The 22185-nt window shown below is 46.1% G+C and overlaps 1 protein-coding gene across 7 annotated transcripts in view; it reads left to right on the top strand.

Moving 5' to 3' along the window:
* Positions 1-22185, top strand: part of LOC106602374 (F-box/WD repeat-containing protein 7) — a 189949-nt gene that overhangs the window by 146589 nt on the left and 21175 nt on the right. For 5 of the 7 annotated variants that reach the window (XM_082974176.1, XM_082974175.1, XM_082974179.1 and 2 more), the window contains 3 exons: positions 14697-14779; positions 16310-16451; positions 20433-20567. In XM_082974176.1, the coding sequence (XP_082830302.1) occupies positions 14697-14779; positions 16310-16451; positions 20433-20567 (360 nt within the window). Of the gene's footprint in view, positions 1-9217; positions 9604-14696; positions 14780-16309; positions 16452-20432; positions 20568-22185 lie in introns of those variants that run through there. The other 2 variants (XM_082974181.1, XM_082974180.1) reach the window with 2 other exon arrangements.

Below are 22185 nucleotides of genomic sequence, written 5' to 3'. Positions count from 1 at the left end.
ACACACACACACACACACACACACACACGCCTCAGCTCATGCAGCCTAAACGATGGACCAGTGTTTGTTGTGCTTGTACAATGTATCTGTTTATGAAATGAATCCATTAAAGTTTTTGGAAGCCACACAAACCTCTCTGGGGCGATTTTAACCAAACTGAAACACTATCACACTATTTCTCCATTAAGGGGGTAAGTGTTCGGAGCATAGGGACTGCAGCACTGTAATATTATAGCTGTACTGTAATGCCGGGCTGGAATACTCTAGCCGGGCTGGAATACTCTAGCCGGGCTGGAATACTCTAGCCGGGCTGGAATACTCTAGCCGGGTGTTAACTGACTGTGGCTAGTACTGCAGCTGCAGAGGATGGATAGTGGAGGTGGTGAAAGACCTGTGAGGTCTGGCTGGCCGCTCTAAATAAAATTAACATCGCTATTGGTCGGTCAGAAATTTGATCTTGGCTTTTAACCCAACCCCTACCAAAGACACGTACAGCTTTTGGAGAGATGCTGGAGACTTCCACGCTGGGCGCAAGGGCACAAAGGCAAGCGAAGGCATCTAGGATTTAATACCGGCTCAATTCCCGCCAGATTTTTCCTGTCGGACCCGGGATTCAAACTGGCAGCCCGCCGGTTGCTGACTCACCTCTAACTGCTAGGCTACAAGCAGCATGGATACAGACCCAGGTGTTCTCAACATAGAGATGTATTTGGGTTCTACCTAGCTTCTCCTCAGGGGATATGGTGACTTCCTGAGTCTGTTGAGACGTGTGGAAAAAGGGAGGATCGCATACTGTGTAAGGGAGTGACGCACCTGAAGGGCAGACCACCGTGTGTGTGTGTGTGTCTGCGTTCATGTGTGGTGATGCTAACCGGGCTAACCGAGGTAGTGTGACGAGTGTGGTCCCAGAACGGGAGGACGCTCTTCCACACCGCTGCTGCTCAGCCAGTCATGCAGAAAGACGGCAGGATTCCGCTATCAGGAAGCATGTGTTAAGACCCACCAAACATTCACACGTACACACACTCGAGCAGATTACTGATTCAGCTACAGTACACACACACACACACACACACACACACACACACACACACACACACACACACACACACACACACACACGCATTCATGCATAAACTCTCACCGACACACACACACCCTCTCACTGACTGACAAACACACACATGCTTACTTACACAAGCGTACACTGTCATGTTAATATACTGTACTTGCATACTCAGGAGTGGAGGAGAATATTTCAGACATGGCTGGGGTTATGGGCATTCCTCAACTACTCGGCCCAGGTTGCATTGCTGTTGAGTTGCGTCAGTCACATTCCACTGACAAACCACCCAAAACAAATTCCATTTATGTCTCTTTCACAAGACATGGCAACGTGTGTGTGTGTGTGGCAGCATTTTTACCACCTGACTCCATCACAACACTATCACTCACTCCTGCTGTTAGCCTGTTATAGATAAGTCGAATCCCTCAAAGTCCATTTAGACAAAGAGCCTGTACTTTTCAAAGGCTAAGCCAATGGCCGACATCTAAACAAGATCAAGCGTTGTCCCCCGAGTCTCTAGTAATTGGACAGAGGTTAAAAATGGCCGCCGCCTCTTTCATATTGACCTCCTTATCATGAGACCCTTGTTTATGTGTTTGTGACTTGCTCCTCTATTTGTAGCTGGTTGCTGTGGAGATGGCATTTAGGACATTGGGTAGATAAACTGTCAAGTATGGGAGAACAGCGGTATTGAAATGGAGCAATGTTTCAGGACTGCTAGTACAATGGGTTTTCTGGTACAAAGAGTGTTGTTGCTGGTCGTAGCTCAGCTAAACACGTCAAGCCGTTCCTGGATCCTCCACCTGCATTCCTTCCATGTTACACCGTCCTTCAGGCTCACCTGTCTTCCTGATTCATCACACCGTAATCTTCAAAAAGACCGCAAAATGAATAACAACGGCTACCTCACCCTCTCCGCTCCAAATTGCTTCTCCGTCCTCGTTCAGTTTCGTGTCTTCTCCGCTAGCCTCAGCTTTTGAGTTCTAGGTCTTTCTTCCTCTGCTCTGGAGAAAACCATCCCACTCTCGAGCTTTTCTGAGACCCCAAGCCCAAAGTTTCCAGCTGCTCCATCCACTCCAATGACATCTCAGAGAATAGATTTTGCTCTGGTTTGGACCCTGTTTAGTGATCTTCTCCTTTTGAGAGTGATGTTTTGTAGTATGGAGGTGGCTCCGGTATGGTGTAGTTGAAAAGAGTGGCTTTTTCTGGAAAACTGTACATGAGAAACATGCTGTGGGTTCTAGTGAGATTCCTTTACCCTGGCATCTCTTCCTCCTCCTATTCTTCCCTGGCTTGCCCCTTCCAGTGCAGGGTCTAGGAGAATGCCTATTAGTCCTTGGGTATTGTTAGGGGAGCAGCAGGGCTGTAATTTGGAGATATTTTTAAAGGAGAAAGTGACGTCTGTCTTCTGCTGAATCGTGGGTGGGAGAGACTCAGTGTGTGTGTGTGTGTTGTGCGCTCCGGATGTACAGAGCCACGGCCACGCATTGCTAACTCAATGTACAGTCCCACATCTTGGCAAAATGCTTCACACCCACACACCACTCTGCATTTAAAGGTCACCGTTTATTGAGATGCTGAAGCTTGATAATATGGACATGGCCAGCCCATCTGCATTCTCCCATGGCATTTTACTACACACCGAGTTAGTCTTTATAAATTATTCTCCAAATGCAGGTAAATGCCTTGGTGGTGGGGTGGGGGGGGGCGACCAATATACATGCCTATTTCCCCATTCCCCCATGTTGACGACAGAAAGATGGAGCGCAACGGAGTCTGGCTTCCTGCTTCATATCTCTAATTTGCAGAGGTTTGGATTGAATAGCCTGCTCTTTCTGATCCTATTAGGAGAGGGCAATAGTTCCCCAGAGAGGCCTGTTCCTGTGTTGGGAGAGGTGGGGTGTTGTGGGACTGTGGTTAGGAGAGGTTGAGATCTGAAAAATGTGTGACGTGAAAAAGGAGGTGGAGCTATGGTCCCCTATTGAGCACTGGGCAGAACCCAGAGACCCAGGAAGGTCAAAGGTAACCCAGACACAGTTGGGCTCTTCACACTCCTCGTTCCCCCTCCTCCTCCTCCTCCAACTAGCTCGTCCAGACACTCAGCCAACAGCCAGCAAACTACCGCTGCTTTTTTGCAATTTGGCTCGTTCTGCCTAATCTGGGCTGTGGAGTGGCACTTTTGAATAATTAAAGGGGGTTTATCCGTTCCTCTGTAAATGTTGACACCCGCGCAGGCCAAGTTTCACCTGGCTTATGGCTACCGATTCTGTAACCCTCTTCTCTCCGTGTTCATGTCCATGTGGAATATTGATGCGGTGAATGCAAAACATGCTAAACCGCAACACAGTAGGGATGGGACAGAGGGGTAATATTCACATGTTAACTGCATTATTGGAGTATCAGTGTAACGTATAACGATGTCATATAAATGCTCCCAGAAACAAATCAACCCCTGACATTGTTTCCTGTGTGGTTGTCTGGTACATAAGTCATGCTCTGACTCATCTTGTTTATAGCAGCCGTTCGTAGCTCGCAGAAACTCTCTGTATTAATTGACTATGGTCAAGACTGGCTTTGAAGAATCCAAGAGGGAGCACTCGTGTTTGGCTTTCTAACTCTGAATGTGTGCTTATTGTTCTGTAGTGTGTGTGTGTGTGTGTCAGCTTCTCTGTAGTTCAGTGCCAAAGGGTTAATTCAACCCATCCACAAAGGACACAACACTTCCTGCTGTCTGATTTATTCGCTCTGCTCGACAAGGTCAACAGCTTCCTCTTCCCCCATTTTCATTTGAAGTCCCTCTCTAAAGGCAGGTCACAGATCAGTGATACACTATATCAGTAGGCAGTGGGAAAATATAAGGTAAGCGATGGTTGCTGTACTCAGATCTGGCCGGGCCTCCATAGCTGGGAGGTGCCGTGCCTGGCCCAACCCAGAAGGGAAGGCTCCAGTTGGGGGGTCAGGAAGAAGCCTCTAGCCCCCCCATCCACTGAGAAACTGCAGGAGCCCACCACCCAGATATACTTTTTCCCACAGTGCTGCTGGAAGTTAAACACGAGCCTGCGACCTACTTCCTGCTAATAGACAAAGCACTGGTTTCTTTCGATTAGGAAAATAATCCAGGTGACCTTTTTTTGTCAGACAGAGATTTATTTCCGTTTCTCTCGGTTGTAATCCAGAAGGAGGCACAGTTGGTTAGATAAATGTCAGTGATGTCCGACGTCTCTCTTCTCACTTGAACCCCGGGGCAGAAAAATATCAGTCATTAGTCAGCGGTTTGATTTCTTATTTCCTTATTAAGTATTCCTTCCAGGAAGTGGGAATGTCTCATGGTGTTATTGTGAAGCCTGACCTTCAATGGCTTTCAGCAGGGAAATAGAAAGTCCAATTTTAGATCCTGATGGCGGATAAACAACTAATAAAGCTCGATATTAGTTTTGTCACAGTAATTTCTGGTGTTATTATCACGGGTCCATAGCACACCCAGTCGCCCCTGGTGTCTTGGGCTTTATAGTGTGTGTGTGGTTGTGTGTGTCTGCCCTGGCCAGTAGGTTGTCTTTGGAGTTAAACTTTTGTTCTCCATCGTGCAGAGTTTTATACACTTTCTCCTCTCCAAAACTCACTGTAGTGGACACTATTGGTCTCTCTGGAATTTCCAATAGGCTTCCCAGACATTCAGCCTGCCAGATATCAAGCATGAGAACAACCTTGGGTCCAGGTTAAGTTACTATTTGACTCTTAACAGCGTGTGATTGGCAGTAATGGACATTGCCCTTCTATCTTCTGTTCTGTCCGTATCATTTCCCATGGAACACTCGTGATGTCACAATAGATGTCAGCCCTCCTCACTTTAATTTCCTCGTTGACCTGACCCCAATAGAGGCCTGGACTCTTGGGGGTTGCAGTCGCGTGGGTGGCTAAAGGCTGTTGTGCTAATGGCCCCAAGCAGCCACAGGCAGATGTCATTATTCAGAATAATGCTCCCCAGAATGGAATGTTCCACCGATGATCCAAGGTTCCATTTGTCACACCTCTCCCCGTAGTCGTCCATCGATCGCATGTCATCTGTCTGGTTGGAATGCACCCTGCTCTTGCTCTCTCGGTGAGCGGCCATTGAGACCGAAGGCCCCCCTGCCCCGGTCTCCTATTTTGTCACCGCCAGGACAATGACGCGGCGGTTATTCAGCGACGCACCACTGCCCAAGAAGTATTCGCCGCTTCAAGTTCAACAAGGCCCCACGTTTAAACATTTGATCAAGGAGGCCGTTCTCCTATAGCTTGAGCCAGGGTATTTTCCCACCTATCTGTTGCCTTTGAAAAGCTCAACGTCCAAGTCCATCTAATCCACCTATACAGGGGGTTAAGTCCCTTCATTTTTCACTTTCTACCCTTTTAATGAAACCTCATGAAGAATGATGAATTCCGTGAATCAGTTCTGCAGTTCCTTTTCCTTTTTTAAATACTACAGTATCACGTACATAAAAAAACAGTCATGGGTGCTCAATTTTTCCTGAAGAACTCATAAGCTCATTTCTATTCTGTTGGCTGAAACACTGCCATAGAAATCCATACATCCACATGCTGTAGCCTACTGTTTGCGTAGGAAGCCCCATACGAGAGAGAGAGAGAGAGAGAGGAGAGACAAAGGGAATCGAGCATTTGCATTTGCCCTCCAGACATACCACTGCGCTGTTACAAGATAGTAAATTTACTACATTCTCCATTCTAGTTCCCAATATATATTCCAACACCGAGAACCATTCATCATATATTAGCCTTCTCGCTCTCTCGCTCCTCTGTCTCTATATATCGCTCTCTATATAGATAGATCTATATCTAGATATATTTATATATCTATAGAGGGATCTGTCAGTTTCTCTCACGGAGGTCTATCACTTAAAGACGAGAAGACAAAACACGGACAAGGCTGAGATATGAGTTTACTTCGGAGGACACCTGTTTTGTGGAAGCCCCATGTCTGGGTCGGGAGGGTTTTTAAGAGGTTTTGATAAGTGTTGAGGTAAGAGCCTAGCACCGCTGGCTGTCTGTTAATGCTTTACCGAGTGGCAGAAGAGGAGCAACAGAGGTCACAGGCTCTTCAAAGGCTGGGGTGCCACCGCTCTGCGTTCCACGCATTCCAATGTACTGTGTTAAGGTTGGGCAGCGAGTGGGTTGTTCTCAAGAGGCCCAAACACACACACACACACACACACACACACACACACACACACACACACACACACACACACACACACACACACACACACATCGTCTCGGTGTGTTGCTGTGGCAACAAAAACAAACGAGGAAAGATTTCCAGTGCATGGAGAAGGAACACACACACACAGACACACACACACACACACACACACACACACGGAGCTCCAGACTATCTTAGTTATACTGCACCTGGCCACCTTTAACCCCTCCAACACTAGATTACATGGGGAGCAGGTGAGGCCCCTCTCTAAGGCCTCAATAGTTTGTGTCATACATGCAAGTCCTTGTCCTAAAACATGAATAGCCGTGTGTGTGTGTGTGCGTGCGCATGGCTTACTATCTCTATTAAACTAACATCTGGATATCCATGTGGCTTGCTTTTCTAAGCAGTTGCTATATGGCCTGCCTCGTGTGAGTTTTCCGATTTCCTTCAAATGGTTTTGGGATACTGGCACATTTTCTCTCCTCTCATTCTTGTCTCACCAATTCGACAAGTGCCTCTCCTCACCTCTCACCTCCAAACCCCCGATTTTCCACCTGAATCCAGATGATTGGATAATGTCAGGTGTCGAGTGTCTTAATGGCCTTTAGAGCTGGTAAATCTGATTCCCAGTCAGTAACCTGTGAAGAGGCCCTTCCTGTGATCCTCCTCCATTGTCTCTGTGGTTATTTGAATCATCTTGACTGAGATTAGTCACTGATTAGGGAGGTGGACTGTGGAACAGGGGCAAGAACTCAAGGTGTTGGAGACTCCCTAAAAAAACACGGCACTTCAATACATCCACGACTGGAATTTTTTATTTAACTAGGCAAGTCAGTTAAGAACAAATTCTTATTTACAATGACGGCCTACCCCGGCCAAACCCTAACCCGGACGACGCTGGGCCAATTGTGCGTCGCCCTATGGGACTCCCAATCACGGCCGGTTGTGATACAGCCTGGAATCAAACCAGGGTCTGTAGTGACGCCTCTAGCACTGAGATGCAGTGCCTTAGAACGCTGCGCCACTCGGGAGCCCCCGTGGAAGGGACTTTTCGTAGCCGTTTAGGAGAGTATTTTTGCTAACCCTAATCAAATCATAATCAAGCTTTATTTATATAGCACATTTCAGAAAAGAATGCAACGCGCTTCACAGGAAAAAACATTTTTTATTTTCATTGTTATTTATCAAACATTTACTACACAACAAACATCACAGGATGAAAACAAAAGTATAACAAAAAAACCTTTTCCTAACCTTAACCTAATTCTCTTAACCTGCTACGTTAATTCTCCTAACCTGCTGCATAAGGTTCTCCTTACCTGCTATGAAAAAGTAACTTCCGGTCGTAGCTGAATGGAAGTGGTGTGTTTTTAGGGAATCTCCAAGGCGTTGATGAGAGGGAAAGGGATTGTTTTTTTTAATTACTCAACCTCGACTGACACTGGGGCTTCAAAGCACAAAGCTGAATTTGTAGAATGTGACCGTATGTTTGCTTCACCGGTAATGTCCTGACAGATGTCTAAAGAGATGTTCTAACCAGATAATAAAACAATGTACCTCCCATGTTGCCAATGACACTCTCAATAGGAAATATGGGCACTGCAACAGCCTTTTTATGAATCGGCCCCTATGGAGAACAAGTCCCAACATGTTCAGAGAATTGCAGGACTGCAGGCTTGTCGCTTTTACCTTGCAGGTGTTTGCAGACCTAATTCAAGATCCCCAGACTAGTTTCCCATTTGTCCAAATTGATCAACGTAAGCAAAAGGGCTTTTCATGTGTATTTCTTTTCTACACAAGGCATTATTTGAATAACAACAGCAGAGCTTAGATACCTGCCAGTGCAGATTTTGTTTACCAGATAGCTGGATAACCCTGTGTAAAGCTTCCCTCTTACCTCGGAGGTGATACATACTATGAAGTATTTTCCTTTAACAATGTGTATTCACCTCAGCCATTATTATTTATTAGTTTGTTCAGCTGTTTAGAGTTGTTTATTTCCCTTCGCCAGCAGTATCATTTGCATGTGGGAAGCTTTGCCCATTCCCAGTTGTGAAGCCATCACCTATGTTCTAGTTATGTTAACTAAGGCCCATCATTGTTTCTGCCCATACTGAAAAGGAATTAGCGTTCATTTCGTGTGTAAATCAGGTGCTGCACCTGAAGTGCATATTGTGTACCGCTGCCGACTAGAGAATAATGGATTTCTCTTTATCCCCGGGCTGAATGAAGTGTGGAATATAATATATGAATGTTATGCGTTTATTATGCATGGGCTGAAATATTAGGTAAAACATTTTGTTTATTCAATATCATATTCTCCCTCTAATATTTATATTAGTTTCTCACTTTTCGGGATGTAATTTGTGTCTGACTGCCCAAAGCAGAGCACCGATTATACAGAATATCCTATTCAAAGCAAGTTGTGATAAATACCTCCTACCCAGTGATGGGGAAAGAACATTAGTGGTGCCACTGCTGCCATACCATGGGGTGTGTGTGGACTGCAACAAGTGAGGGGGGGTTGACTCGGTGGTATACAGCTATGATGGGAAAGTGACTTTTTCATAGCAGGTTAGGAGAATTCACACAGCAGGTTGGAATAATTAGCATGGCATGTTAGGAGAATTAGGTTAAGGTTAGCGAAAAACCTCTCTCTACCTGCTACGAAAAGTCACTTCCGGTCGTAGCTGTACTCCATCTAGTCACATCCGTGATTTCCCCCCTCCCTTTTCCTGCCTGGTTTCTGTGTATTCGCACCAATAATTGATGCGCTGCGCATACTGTTGATTGTTGGACTGCACCATTCGCCTCCTCACCGCCGGGGAAAATGTAACCCGAGCTCTACGCAGAAGCTAGCGTTGTAAAGGCTCTGAAGAGGGCATGGCCCTCCCCTTTCTCCCCTAGCCGCCACTCCCCTTTCTCCCGAGTTGCAAATTCCCCTTTTTATATCATCCCTCTCTCCTTGCTCATTATCCTCGCTCGTGCTGTCCTGTGGGGCAATCGGTAGTGAGATCCTCCTCGCTACATCGTTCTGTATTTGAATCGTTACTGAGAAAAATCAATCGGTGTGGCACGGACGGAGCTATTCCACACTGAGAAATCTACTACACCTACCGTCAAGCACGCACGCCCGTTCGGTGACGTGCTCGAGCATGTCCACATCAGAGATTGTCACGGATCTACCCGCGAGCACCCTGCCCTGCTCCCCTTTGCACTGCGATTCTACCACTCTGACATATTTGGGATTCAACGATTCGCAGTGAAGGAATAGGAAACCACAGCCGGATTACCAAACATGGGTTTCTACGGCACTTTAAAGATGATTTTCTATAAAGTGAGTAGGCTTTCTACGTCTATATGCATCATCATGCCGCACAATCTTGCTGTCATATCGTTGCATGATTGACATGTTGACCAAGCGCCTGGGAAATCATTTTCTGCCAGTTGCGAATTGAATGGCTGAAAATGACGCGCCGCTGTATACACCAGCAGATTTGTATGGGCAGGCACTGCAGAGGATGAACGGGAACAGCAGGGGAATTATGCGGGGCTCATATCATAGCCGTTTTGATTAATATTTTAGAATGACTGAGAGATTCATACTGAGCGCACATCGGTCCTCGTTTTCATTATGACATTCAGGGTACAGGGATGTCGGCAACAGAATAAATAAATATTGCTTATGAAATACATTGGGTTTTATGCATAGGCCCATTGCATAATAATTACACGTGAGGTTTGCTGTCGTACCTTTGCATTTTCACACTATAATATTTGAGCAATGAGCATTCATTCCTTTACCATGGATGATGCCCGTTGTTGAAAACGCGGTGACCCAGCCTATCTGTCCATCAGTTAACTGCACTTGCGTGTCACGCTGACCGTGTGAGCAGTGTCTTCCTTTGCATCACGGCATATATTAACCAATAGGCTACAATGTAACATTATTTACCCGCATGGAGTGCTTTAACATCAAAAGGAATGATTAGACTAGATACTTTTGTTTTTTTGTGCTTCTGGAGGATGCAAAACCAGACCTATTCAGAATATGGGAATTTTCCTCCCATTTCTGCATAGAATTTAACCTCAATTTCCAGGTTATAGTGAGCAATATATGTTGTTTTTTTAATCAATGCTTTCAGGTTAGGTTGTAGCTATTCTGTTTCCTATTCCAAATATTTCCCTTGGTCTGCCTATGTGTTATGCATCAGACTATTACATATGCAGATGTGGGCATCTTGTGTTGCCAAGTGACTCACTGCATAGTTACCTGTAGGCTATCTGATTTGTATCTGTTGAATTGCCTGTTGAAAAAGAGCGTATATTCCTTACGCTGTAGACTTGCTTGAGGCTTCAAGCCCAAATGATGGGTCACTGTGTCAGACTGCTGTGTATAAGGCAAAATAACCTTTATGACAGGTTTTTATTCATCACATTATGTCATCCAGAAATGTACGCTTATTGTGGTGGAATTTCTCATAGACTTTGGTGACGCGGTTGAAGGACTGCATGTCGTTTGCCGCAACCAACATCACAGCGTCTCTTAAAAGCGATTACGGTTTCAAGTGCGGATAACATTGACGAATGCGGTTGCTGATCCGCTTAATAACTTGGCTGCGTGGAAAGCGAGCCTTTATGAGAGGCAGTCAACCAGTATGAACTGAGCACACCGGAAAATCTGAATAACGTCCGTTACCGGGCAGCGGAACATCCCACACCTTCCGTGTCAGTGTCCACCATCGGTTACCGTTAAACAGTTTCGGCACGTCCTCCCGAAATTACGAAAGGGAACGTGCAGCTGTTGATGATTTATAGTGGATCATATTATGTAAACAAATTGGGTAATCACTTCAAATTCATTTGCACAAATTCCAAGGAGAAAAGTGCTGGCTAGTCAAATTGACTGGGCTGCTGGGGGTTTGGATGCATTTCAGGTTTATAATTAGTGGGATTAAAGTGTGGACTGTGTTCAGCCGGGCAAGGCGTTTCCCACCTCTATTCAGATAGGATCTTATAATATGATAATGAGCCTTTCTGTTTAATATTTCCATTTCAAGAGGTATCAAGTAGGAGGCTATAATTTCATACCTAAATTATATTTGACTGTCATTCTCTGTGAGCTCCTGTTGTAGCCAATTCTCCTCAGTGAGTAGCCTACTCTTCCTCTCATTTCATATTCTCTCACATTCAATCCACTGTTCTACAGAGTCATATCATTTCATGCCTAGATGCTCTTTCTCTGCCATCCACTTAGCTGCTGTTCTAGGGAGCGTGTTCTACTCTGAAGGGAAGGTAGTGCTCAGTGTTGTCTTGTAAGAATTGTCTGTTTTAACCCCCCACAGGCACAGAGGGGGAGACGGGCTGCTTTTGCAAAGCCTAATAGAAAATCCAGTTTGACTTTAATTTCTCTGAAAGCAATAGGTCCCTTTGCTATCTGTTCCGTGCAAATGGATATTACGGATGCCCCATCTCTTTCTAGTTAGGTCCCAATTCTATTTGTTTCTCCTATGGAGATCTTGAAATGATTTCATGGCTGCTTGACATGGTAATTGAATAACTGTGGCGTGCATGGAGAACATTATTCCAATTAGTAATATTTTCATAAGGTCTACATTTCAATGAGTAATAACACATTACAGTTGGTTTATCTGTCTTTTCAGACCGACGGGGAGCAAATCTTTATTTTGTCTATTATAAACTGGTTACCAACGTATTTAGAGCAGTAAAAATAAATGTTTTGTCGTACCCGTGGTATATGGTCTGATATACCACTGCTGTCAGCCAATCAGCATTCATTCACCACCCAGTTTCTAATAAGAGAATGATTTCCTCAGATCTTATGACGTACGCATTCATTCTCTCTCACGCTCTCTCACTGCTTTTCAAAATGTCCTTATCTCTCTATCCAGCTCTCCTCCTTCTCACAGTTGGGGAGGTCAGAGGTGTGACACAGAGTGACTGATTAGTAGCTGTCTACAAACAACATTCTCCGTCTCGTCTTGGGTTACCTTTTCCCACGGCTGAAACACAAGAGACTGGTGGTTGCACTCTGTGTTTTCAACGCCTGAAACTTGGGAGATTCCCTCGTCAGCCACTACCCCCCCCCCCCCCCCCCCCCACACACACACACACACACACACCCCTACTCTTCCTACTACTTGAACTGCCATTGCAGTGAGGTCATTCCTTGGAGAACAAGGGATTGGGGTTGAGAATGAATCCCCTAACAAGCAGAGAATATCTTATAAAAACCCAACCACTTCCTCGAGATATAATTTTTTTTTTCTAACTCGATGGAAAACACATTGATGATAAATCTTCCGTTCTTCACCAACATTTGGAATGTTATTCTACCATTTCTCTTCCAGAATCCCTTTTCATTGCCTTCTCTGCAGTGCATCCCATCAAAATCGTTTCTCAATGATTCTGATTAATTCGTTGTCTCCTCTTACGTAGTCCTGTTCTCTCGCTCAGGGAGATGGCTTTCATTTATTTGAACGGTTCTTGATCTGACCCGACTGTGTCGTCAACACGCTGTGAACCATCCCAGTACAGGGTCCCTAATCAAAACCCACCGAGCTCTTCACAAGAAAGAGAAACCAGAACCGCTTCCCTCAGCTCAGTTAGACCACCAGAGACACACACACACACACACACACTCAGCTCCAGATGATCTGGTGGAAATTCAACTATAATCAATAGTCTTTGATATCAGTATCGTTGGTTGGTCCTCCAATCAACTTGGCTACATCCCCAGCTGTCAAATAATCTGGTGTTGGGTAGAAGTTAAATGATCGTTGATTATCAGTCAAACTTTATTCAGGTATAGGCAAAGTTTTTAAAAGTAGGCCTCCTTCCATACAGACCTCATTGCAGTTCTATAGCCACATTGCAGGCTAGGCTATATTATCTATTTTTCTGTGGCTCCAGAATTGGCAACAAATTAAATATTTTGCATTCTGAACTTGTCCTTGGCGTTGTTTCTGTCTATCTCGGTGCATCTAGCTAGTGTTCCATGCATGTGTGAGTCCCGACGGTCAGAGTGCAGTGATATGAATAGTTAATAGGTATTATTGCTCTGTTATTATAGTCCATTGTGTGTGGTGGACATTGCATCTATTTGGGTTAACGTCCCATATAAAATAGGCTAAATCTCTGTTTATTTCATGATGTACCAGTCAGACACTACCAAAGCGGAGTAAAGCAAACACAACACGAAAGAAAAGGCTTTGTCTTTTGAAACCCCCGGTGCTCCTTCCTAACCGGCCATGCCATTCAATTCACCAAGTGCATAAAAATCCTTTTGAGACTCACTGTACAAGTACATCCCCAAAAATAGTTTTATGCAAATGTAATTTTTGGGCTCGGTGTGTGAGGGGTAACTGAGTCCTTTTTGTTTTCTCCTGGTTAGATGTTCAGTATCCAGGCTCTAACTATGCACCCACTGAGACAGGAGAGGTTTTAGTGTGTGTGGTTTCCCTTGAACCGCCCATGTATAAATCAAGCTATTCTAATCAAGCTATTCTTTCTAGCGAAGGGTGCAGTCATTGCCCATCCTATAGCATATAACTGCTCCCGAATGATTGTTTCAGTGAGTGTGTGAGTTTGTGTCCCCTGCTCTTTTTTGGGGGGGAATCTCCCACGCCTGTCAGAGGCTCTGCCGTATGGAATGCAAGCTATTGGAGTGAAACTCCTCAGTGTAATAAACCCTACCACACCTCAGCCTGGTCTTTCTCTCAGCTAGAGCCAGCCTAGCCAGTGTTAAGCAGCGCCATCATCTGCATTGAGGAGAACTGAAACTTCAAAATTCGTTGTCTTTTTATCTATAGGCTGAATAAGTAGGGAACCTTTGGCTTCTTGCTCATCATTTACGTTTGAAATGGTTGGTTCCTGTGGCAAGGCGAGAGAACTGTCAGCATTTGTTTTATTCTTGTGAGGATCGGTGCCGTGTGCAATAAAATAACTACAGTTGTGTTCAAATAATTTTCTGAAGTAAACAGTCAGTTCTTTCCTGCTGTGAGCCTCAAAAGCATTCAAGTCAGCGTTTGTTTGCAGTACCAGTTATTCAACAACAAAATCGCTCTTTCCCTGTTCTCAAAGTGAGGCGCTGCTTCGTTCTCCTCAGGACTACAGCTTGTAAATGTTAATGGCAGAGATGACTCATATCTTCTGTCTTTGATGAGAAGTAATCTGGAGAGTGAGGCAGCAATTATCATTTACTCTCTAGCCAGGTCTCATCTTTCACCAAATGCTAGGTTGCTGCAGGGAGTTGTTTGTTTTTGTTTTGGGCCCTGTCAAGAGGGGTGCAAGAACGAAGGAACGTGCGTGCGCACGCACACAAGGGTGTACGTCTGTGGTGTCTGTCTCGCTCTACTGCCTCCTAACATCTCTTCTCCTTTCTCTCCTTTCGCCTCTCTTGTTTTGCAGATGAAGAGAAAGTTGGACCATGGCCCAGAGGTCCGATCTTTCCCTTCAGGAAAAAAGCCCTGCAAAGGCTCCGAGTATCCAAGGTAAAGAACCCCCCCCTCCCCCGTTCCCACCTCCCCTACCCTGTTATCCAGTACCCAAGGTAAAGAACCAACCCCCTGTTCCCACCTTCCTACCAGTTAACCAGTAGATTTAGCCTTCCTACCCAGTAGACCAGCAATGCAAATGGTAAAGAAACCCTGACCCATTTCTGTTGTATCACAGACATGATCCAGCAGGCAGCCCCAGATGTCCCTGTAAGTCAGAATATTATGTGGTTATTCACACTAAGACACATAATCCTCATAAAAAGTGCTCACCGCAGCGTGTTCTTTGCCCATTAGTGTACTTCATGCCTTCCTGAGGATCCTGACTAAGCACTGCTGCCTCACTCACTGACAGCACTGTGCTGCTTCTGCAGCCTTGTAATTGCCACACGCTGGTCTAGTTCTCAATCCCATTAAAAAATAAACCCATTATGAAACAGACCTCACTCTCTTACCCCATACTTCTGTCGCTAAGCAGAACGGTGTGAGGAACTGCTGAATGGTTTGTTTGGCGAGTACCGAATGAGCGCACGCCTCGTGGCTTCCCTTTTTTGGGGGGGGGGGGGGTTTGACATTGAACTTAATTCTTTGGAACTATGTGCACTTTGAAGTCTCAGGGCGAGAGGCGCACACTGATAGAAATCCCCCTAAAATTCCCATTCCAGAATTGATCTGCACCTCAATAGCAGTTCTCTTTACCCTAAATCAAGTCGATTTTAAAATCTTTTTGGTTGAATAAAAACAAGTTGGTAACCCAAACCAAATTGATTGAAGCTTGTGTACAGAGGTATTTAGTTGATTATTGATGATGGAAACATGGGAATAAACAGCTGGTTTCAGTTCCAGATAAACACTCTGGAAGAGAGCAGGTTCATATTTATTAATGCACGGCGTACTGAAACATTTAGCAACGGAACATTTTATTGAACATTTCTTAATTGACGTTCAGGTAGTACCTTCCCGTTTCGTGCCTAGGGAATACGACCTTGGTTTCAGTTCAATTCCAGAGAAACTGTTGCATTGAGAAGAGAGAAGGGTTTATTCACTAGGAACCAAACGGAAGCAAACTAAATCAAACGGGTAGGAGCCTACCTGAATTTGCCCAATAGATCACGCTGTTTTCATTGCGAAATGTTTTGCTACGGTGTGCACTAATGAATACACCCCAGCTATAGAAACCCAGTTAGTCTCCTTTTGGCAGAGACCCAGGGCTGTTTCTCTCATTAGTATCTGTTGTTTGCTTCTCCGTCCACTCAACTTTTGTACTCCTTCTCACTGCTATTGTAATTAGTGAGCGGAGCGGAAGATATCTGCAGAAGCTGCTACTGCTGCAGCACCTGCACTTTGCCTGCATTTGAAGCTATTCATAATGACCTCCGTGTTCCTCGCTATCAGTATAACCCTCGTGCTTCTCCTCAGAAGAACAGGAGAAATAGTTTTTCTTCAGTATAGTCTGGTTATCTTTTTCTTGTGAAAATGTTTTTTTTTCTTCTCATGTTCTTACTCTCTCCATATTTGTCCCCACAGTGCTACAGGGCTGGTCCCCTACCCAGCCACCCCCACCACGTTTGGGCACATCAGGACAGCTAACGGTCAGGGGCAGCAGAGGCGGCGTATCACCTCCATCCCTTCTCCCACAGGCCTCCAGGAATGGCTCCGGACATTTCAGGTGAGTTAGTTCCCACTTACCTCCTCCAATGTCTTCCTGTCAGGTCCATCCTCCCCTTCCTAGTGGTCATTTCAGGTGAGTTAGTTCCCACTTACCTCCTCCAATGTCTTCCTGTCAGGTCCATCCTCCCCTTCCTAGTGGTCATTTCAGGTGAGTTAGTTCCTACCCCCTAGCTTTCACTTCCTAATTGGCCTCTGCTCCCTGAGGAGTGATGGTTCTAACTAAGTAGCTAATTAACTAGATAGTTCCTCCCAACTCCTTTGTTACATACGTCTTCCCCCCTCCCCCTCCCTTGAGTGTCTTCCTTCGAAGCCCTGGAGCGAGAGCTCATCAAAAAACTGATGTTGCGCCCAATCAATGTTTCCTCAAGCCTTGAAGATAATTGCTGCCTTGATGTTTTGGCCCTCACATTACCATATGCACTGTAGCATGGGATAGGAATTAGCCTACCTGTTTAGAATACAGGCTCCAATATTGTATTTGTGCAGCCAACGCCCGATGTATACTATGTCAACAGTTGAACAGATGTGATCTTTGTTCAGGTAATCCTTTCAAAGCCGCGTAGTATTTTCGGCCAGTCAGCTTCGTATGACATATAAGCCTATGGTCGAGTTCTAACGTCACAGTCAATAGAGAAATCATTTTGTCTTTCAGGTACTTCCAGTAGTGCCTCAGGTCAGAAGTAGTTTATTATATAGGGAATAGGGTGCCATTTCAGGCACGGCCGTAATGTACCTACTCTGCTTTTTGATTGGGCAACAAAAGCCTTGTTGTGTTGAGGCAACTCCATAATGATGACTAGTGTTCAGACATCTGAGATTTGTTTCTAGCATTTTGTTAATATCAAATTCATCGTCAGTAAGCACCCCTTTCATCCAAAATGGGAACAATGCTGAGTTTATTTGACTTGGCAACAAACTCGCTGTAATGCTGCTGCCTTCTTCGCTGAAGTTTTTTACAGCAGGCTTTGTGCCTGTATTGACTTTGCCAGTCATAAAGGCCAAATCTTTGGGGAAATAAACAGGAAAGAAATTAGAGCTTTAGCTCTGTCTTCAAAGCATTCTCTGCATAACCGCAACAAAATGTCAAGAAATCTTTTATTAGAAAAATGGCAATTTGCTAATAACATTCCTGTCGGCAACATCTTTCTGCTAATATTGTGGTGATTAGCTTTCTTCACGTCTCTGTTTGGTGAGTAAACCAGTTTACTGGTATTGTGAAATGTAATCCCCATCCTGTACCGATTTACAGCCACAGGAGCCAGACTGCACAATAGAGATGTCAGGCCAAGTTCATTAACAATTGGATGCCTGTAAGTCTTACTTCAGGATGTTGAGATTCCGCAGCGTTTAGAACAATGTTGCGTTCAAGGTCGGGCTTTTACGCTCTGTTTACTTCTGCAACAACTACCTCTAAGATCAGTACCTGTCTCTCCGGGACATGGCACGGCATCAAACAATTCAGTCAGACATCCATTGTCAAATATTGTAACATTGCATTTATCGCTTAATCGTTCCCAAAAACCACTAATCCTGTGAAATAGCTTGTCCATGTGAGAACTCGCCCTCTGTGTGTGTGGGTTTTTGACAGAGCGTGAGAGAGAGAGACAATTGACGTAGTTCACCTGCCATGGCCCCATTTTTGCCTTTGGTCTGACAGCTTGTATTCGACGCAGCTAAACCCACCAACGTGCATTCTGTACATTCTCTTTCCTGTCCTGGCATGCTCAGCCCCTTCGTGCTTCCCGTGGAGTGAGAGAGAAATTCAATGAATCCTCTTTGAGGTTTGAAGATGAGTGTAGCCAGAAACTAAAGCTATCCAAATGTCATAACACCGGAAAGAAACATGGCGTTATGTCGTCTGGTTGAAAACCAGGGTTGACTGACCCATGCTTTGTAAGTAGTGCCTTCATTCGGTGCGTTACCCACCAAGCATAAGCAAGCTTTGTAGCTAGCAGTGTTTCTACCCAGAAAGCGAATTCCCAGAGGCATAACCAATGGGTGTTAAGTCGCCTGCCAGCCAGCGCTGAGTAACCACTCAGTAATCCAACCCTTTGCCCTGGTTCGAGGAGTACTGCTTTGAACCCAACTCCCTGATTCCCTTCCTAGCTACCAGCACAGCCAGCTCCTCCTCCTCCGGCGGCGTCAGTCTAACTGCCAAATTACAGATGCTTTACATGCCCAATGCTTTCCATCCTCCATGCCCCCCTCCATCCTTCTCTTATAATCACTGTGTTACATTTGAGCGCTCTCCCAAAGGAAAACAACGTTGGCCCCAGCATCTAGACACTTGGTCTAGTTACTACTACAGCCCTGGCTAGCTAAGCTCCACAGTTTGGCTTTGAGCTTCAGGCTGTGAGCGGTGCTGAATATTCAGCCAGGAGAAATCCCCCACGGAGCATAACTAGGTAATAACCGTGCTGATGAGGGCCAGGTGCTTGATGTGGAAATAGCCTTTTAATGTGCCTGTTGCTAGTGTAGTTAGCGCGAGGTGCCTTGGGCTAACTGGCTTATGTTGAGGGATTGTGTTATTCACTTGCGTACACATGACCAAAAGTATGTGGACACCTGCTCGTCGAACATTTCATTCCAAAATCATGAGCATTAATATGGAGTTGGTCCCTCCTTTGCTGCTATAACAGCCTCCACTCTTTTGGGAAGGCTTTCCACTAGATGCTGTAATATTGCTGCGGGGACTTGTTTCCATTTAGCCACAACAGCATTTGTGAGGTCGGGCACTGTTGTTGGGCGATTAGGCCTGGCTCGCTCTGTGCAGGCCAGTCAAGTTCTTCCACATCGATCTCAACAAACCATTTCTCTATGGACCTCTTTGTCATGCTGAAACAGGAAAGGGCCTTCCCCCCAAACTGCCACAAAGTTGGAAGCACAGAATCGTTTAGAATGTCATTGAATGCTGTAGTGTTAAGATATCACTTCATTGGAACTAAGGGTCCTAACCCGAAACCATGAAAAACAGCCCCAGACCATTATTCCTCCTCCACCAAACTTTACAGTTGGCACTATGCATTGGGGCAGGTAGTGCTCTCCTGGCATCTTCCAAACCCAGATTTGTCTGTCGACTGCCAGATAGTGAAGCGTGATTCATCACTCCAGAGAATGTGCTTCTACTGCTCCAGTCCAATGGCAGCAAGCTTTACACCTCTCCAGCCGGTACTTGGCATTGCGCATGGTGATCTTAGGCTTGTGTGCAGCTGTTTGGCCATGGAAACCCATTTCATGAAGCTCCCGACGAACAGTTCTTGTGCTGACGTTGCTTCCAGAGACAGTTTGGAACTCGGTAGTGAGTGTTGCAACTAAGGACAGACTATTTTTACACACTACGTGCTTCAGCACTCGGCGGTCCCGTTCTGTGCGCTTGTGTGGCCTACCACTTTGCGGCCGAGCCGTTGTTGCTCCTAGGTGTTTCCAATTCACAATAACAGAACTTACAGTTGACCGAGGCAGCTCTAGCAGGGCAGAAATTTTACTAACTGACTTGTTGGAAAGGTGGCATCCTATGACAATGTGCCACGTTAAAAGCTCTTCAGTCAGGCCATTCTACTGCTAGTGTTTGTCTATGGAGATTGCATGGCTGTGTTCTTGATTTTATACACCTGTCAGCAATGGGTGTGGCTGTAATAGCCGAATCCACTAATTTGAAGGGGTGTCCATATACTTTTGTATATATAGTGTATGCATTGGCACACAAATGTACACACTTCCACACCTATGCAAATTGGCTTCAAACACTTTTACATTCCACCACTCTTCCAGCAAGCACCCTTGTATGCCAATACAACGCAACACACACTAAAAACAACTACTTTTACAATCAAGTACCATCAACACAACCGACATATGAAGTCCTCTCCCCATGTACTTCTCTCCTGACCGGTCCTGTGTATTCCACAGCTGGAGTACTGTACCATCGACACATCCCATCTAACCCTACTCTCCCTCGTCCTCCTGTGTGTTTTTCCAGAGCTGGAGTGGCCCAGAGAAGCTGATGGCGCTGGATGAGTTGATCGACAGCTGTGAGCCCACGCATGTCAAACACATGATGCAGGTCATTGAGCCGCAGTTCCAACGCGACTTCATCTCCCTGCTGCCCAAAGAGGTGACAACCCCTTTATAGGTCTTTCTAACCCTCCCCCTCTCTCTAACCCCTTCCTCCTCCCTCTCTCTCTAACCCCTTCCTCCTCCCTCTCTCTCTAACCCCTTCCTCCTCCCTCTCTCTCTAACCCCTTCCTCCTCCCTCTCTCTCTAACCCCTTCCTCCTCCCTCTCTCTCTAACCCCTTCCTCCTCCCTCTCTCTCTAACCCCTTCCTCCTCCCTCTCTCTCTAACCCCTTCCTCCTCCCTCTCTCTCTAACCCCTTCCTCCTCCCTCTCTCTCTAACCCCTTCCTCCTCCCTCTCTCTCTAACCCCTTCCTCCTCCCTCTCTCTCTAACCCCTTCCTCCTCCCTCTCTCTCTAACCCCTTCCTCCTCCCTCTCTCTCTAACCCCTTCCTCCTCCCTCTCTCTCTAACCCCTTCCTCCTCCCTCTCTCTCTAACCCCTTCCTCCTCCCTCTCTCTCTAACCCCCTTCCCTCCTCCCCTCTCTCTCTGACCCCTTCCTCCTCCCTCTCTCTCTGACCCCTTCCTCCTCCCTCTCTCTCTGACCCCTTCCTCCTCCCTCTCTCTCTGACCCCTTCCTCCTCCCTCTCTCTCTCTGACCCCTTCTTCCTCCCTCTCTCTCTGACCCCTTCCTCCTCCCTCTCTCTCTAACCCCTTCCTCCTCCCTCTCTCTCTAACCCCTCCTCATCTACCCACTTGCTTTAATCCCTATCTCCCCATCCATCCATCTCTGTTGCCCAAAGAGGTGAGAACTGAAAGCTCCCTGAGCTGTCTTCTTATCTCCACTTAACTCATTGGAAATAGCCTTAATGGCACCTTTCGGTGGGTGTGTCACCCTTCGCTCAAACTGAGGACTAATAACACCGGGCCAATGTGTCTCTGTTCAGGACTCTATGCTCTCAGGGGATCTGTCTTAAACAGCCTCCTGTCACTCCTCAGAGGTCCTTATCAGAGTGACTGTCTCAGTCTGGCACCTGCCTTCCTGTCTGTCAGGTGTGAGGGAGGTCTGGACAGGGAGGGGGAGAGGGGAGAGGAAGGCAAGGTGTGGAATCGTCTGTAATAGGGGGAGGGAGGGAGGGAGTGAAGGGAGATGTGTGGAAAGTAGTCTGTAATGTTCCATAATGGTCTAAATAGCCTCCCCCAGCTTGCTCCAGTGGCCAAGCCCCTTCAGACTGTTTGTTTAACAGAGGTTGGAGCATGAGGCAACCTGTCTTGCTCCCGCTCACTGTTGCCTTGTTTAGTAGAGGTTGGAGCCTCAGGCAGCCTGTCTTGCTCCCGCTCACTGTTGCCTTGTTTAGTAGAGGTTGGAGCCTCAGGCAGCCTGTCTTGCTCCCGCTCACTGTTGCCTTGTTTAGTAGAGGTTGGAGCCTCAGGCAGCCTGTCTTGCTCCCGCTCACTGTTGCCTTGTTTAGTAGAGGTTGGAGCCTCAGGCAGCCTGTCTTGCTCCCGCTCACTGTTGCCTTGTTTAGTAGAGGTTGGAGCCTCAGGCAGCCTGTCTTGCTCCCGCTCACTGTTGCCTTGTTTAGTAGAGGTTGGAGCCTCAGGCAGCCTGTCTTGCTCCCGCTCACTGTTGCCTTGTTTAGTAGAGGTTGGAGCCTCAGGCAGCCTGTCTTGCTCCCG

The sequence above is a fragment of the Salmo salar genome, chromosome 04 (genome assembly GCF_965601325.2).
Source record: "Salmo salar chromosome 04, fSalSal1, whole genome shotgun sequence".
Taxonomy (NCBI): Eukaryota; Metazoa; Chordata; class Actinopteri; order Salmoniformes; family Salmonidae; genus Salmo; species Salmo salar.
The sequence above is the reverse complement of the archived record's forward strand: the minus strand, read 5'-3'. Positions and strand labels throughout refer to the sequence as shown.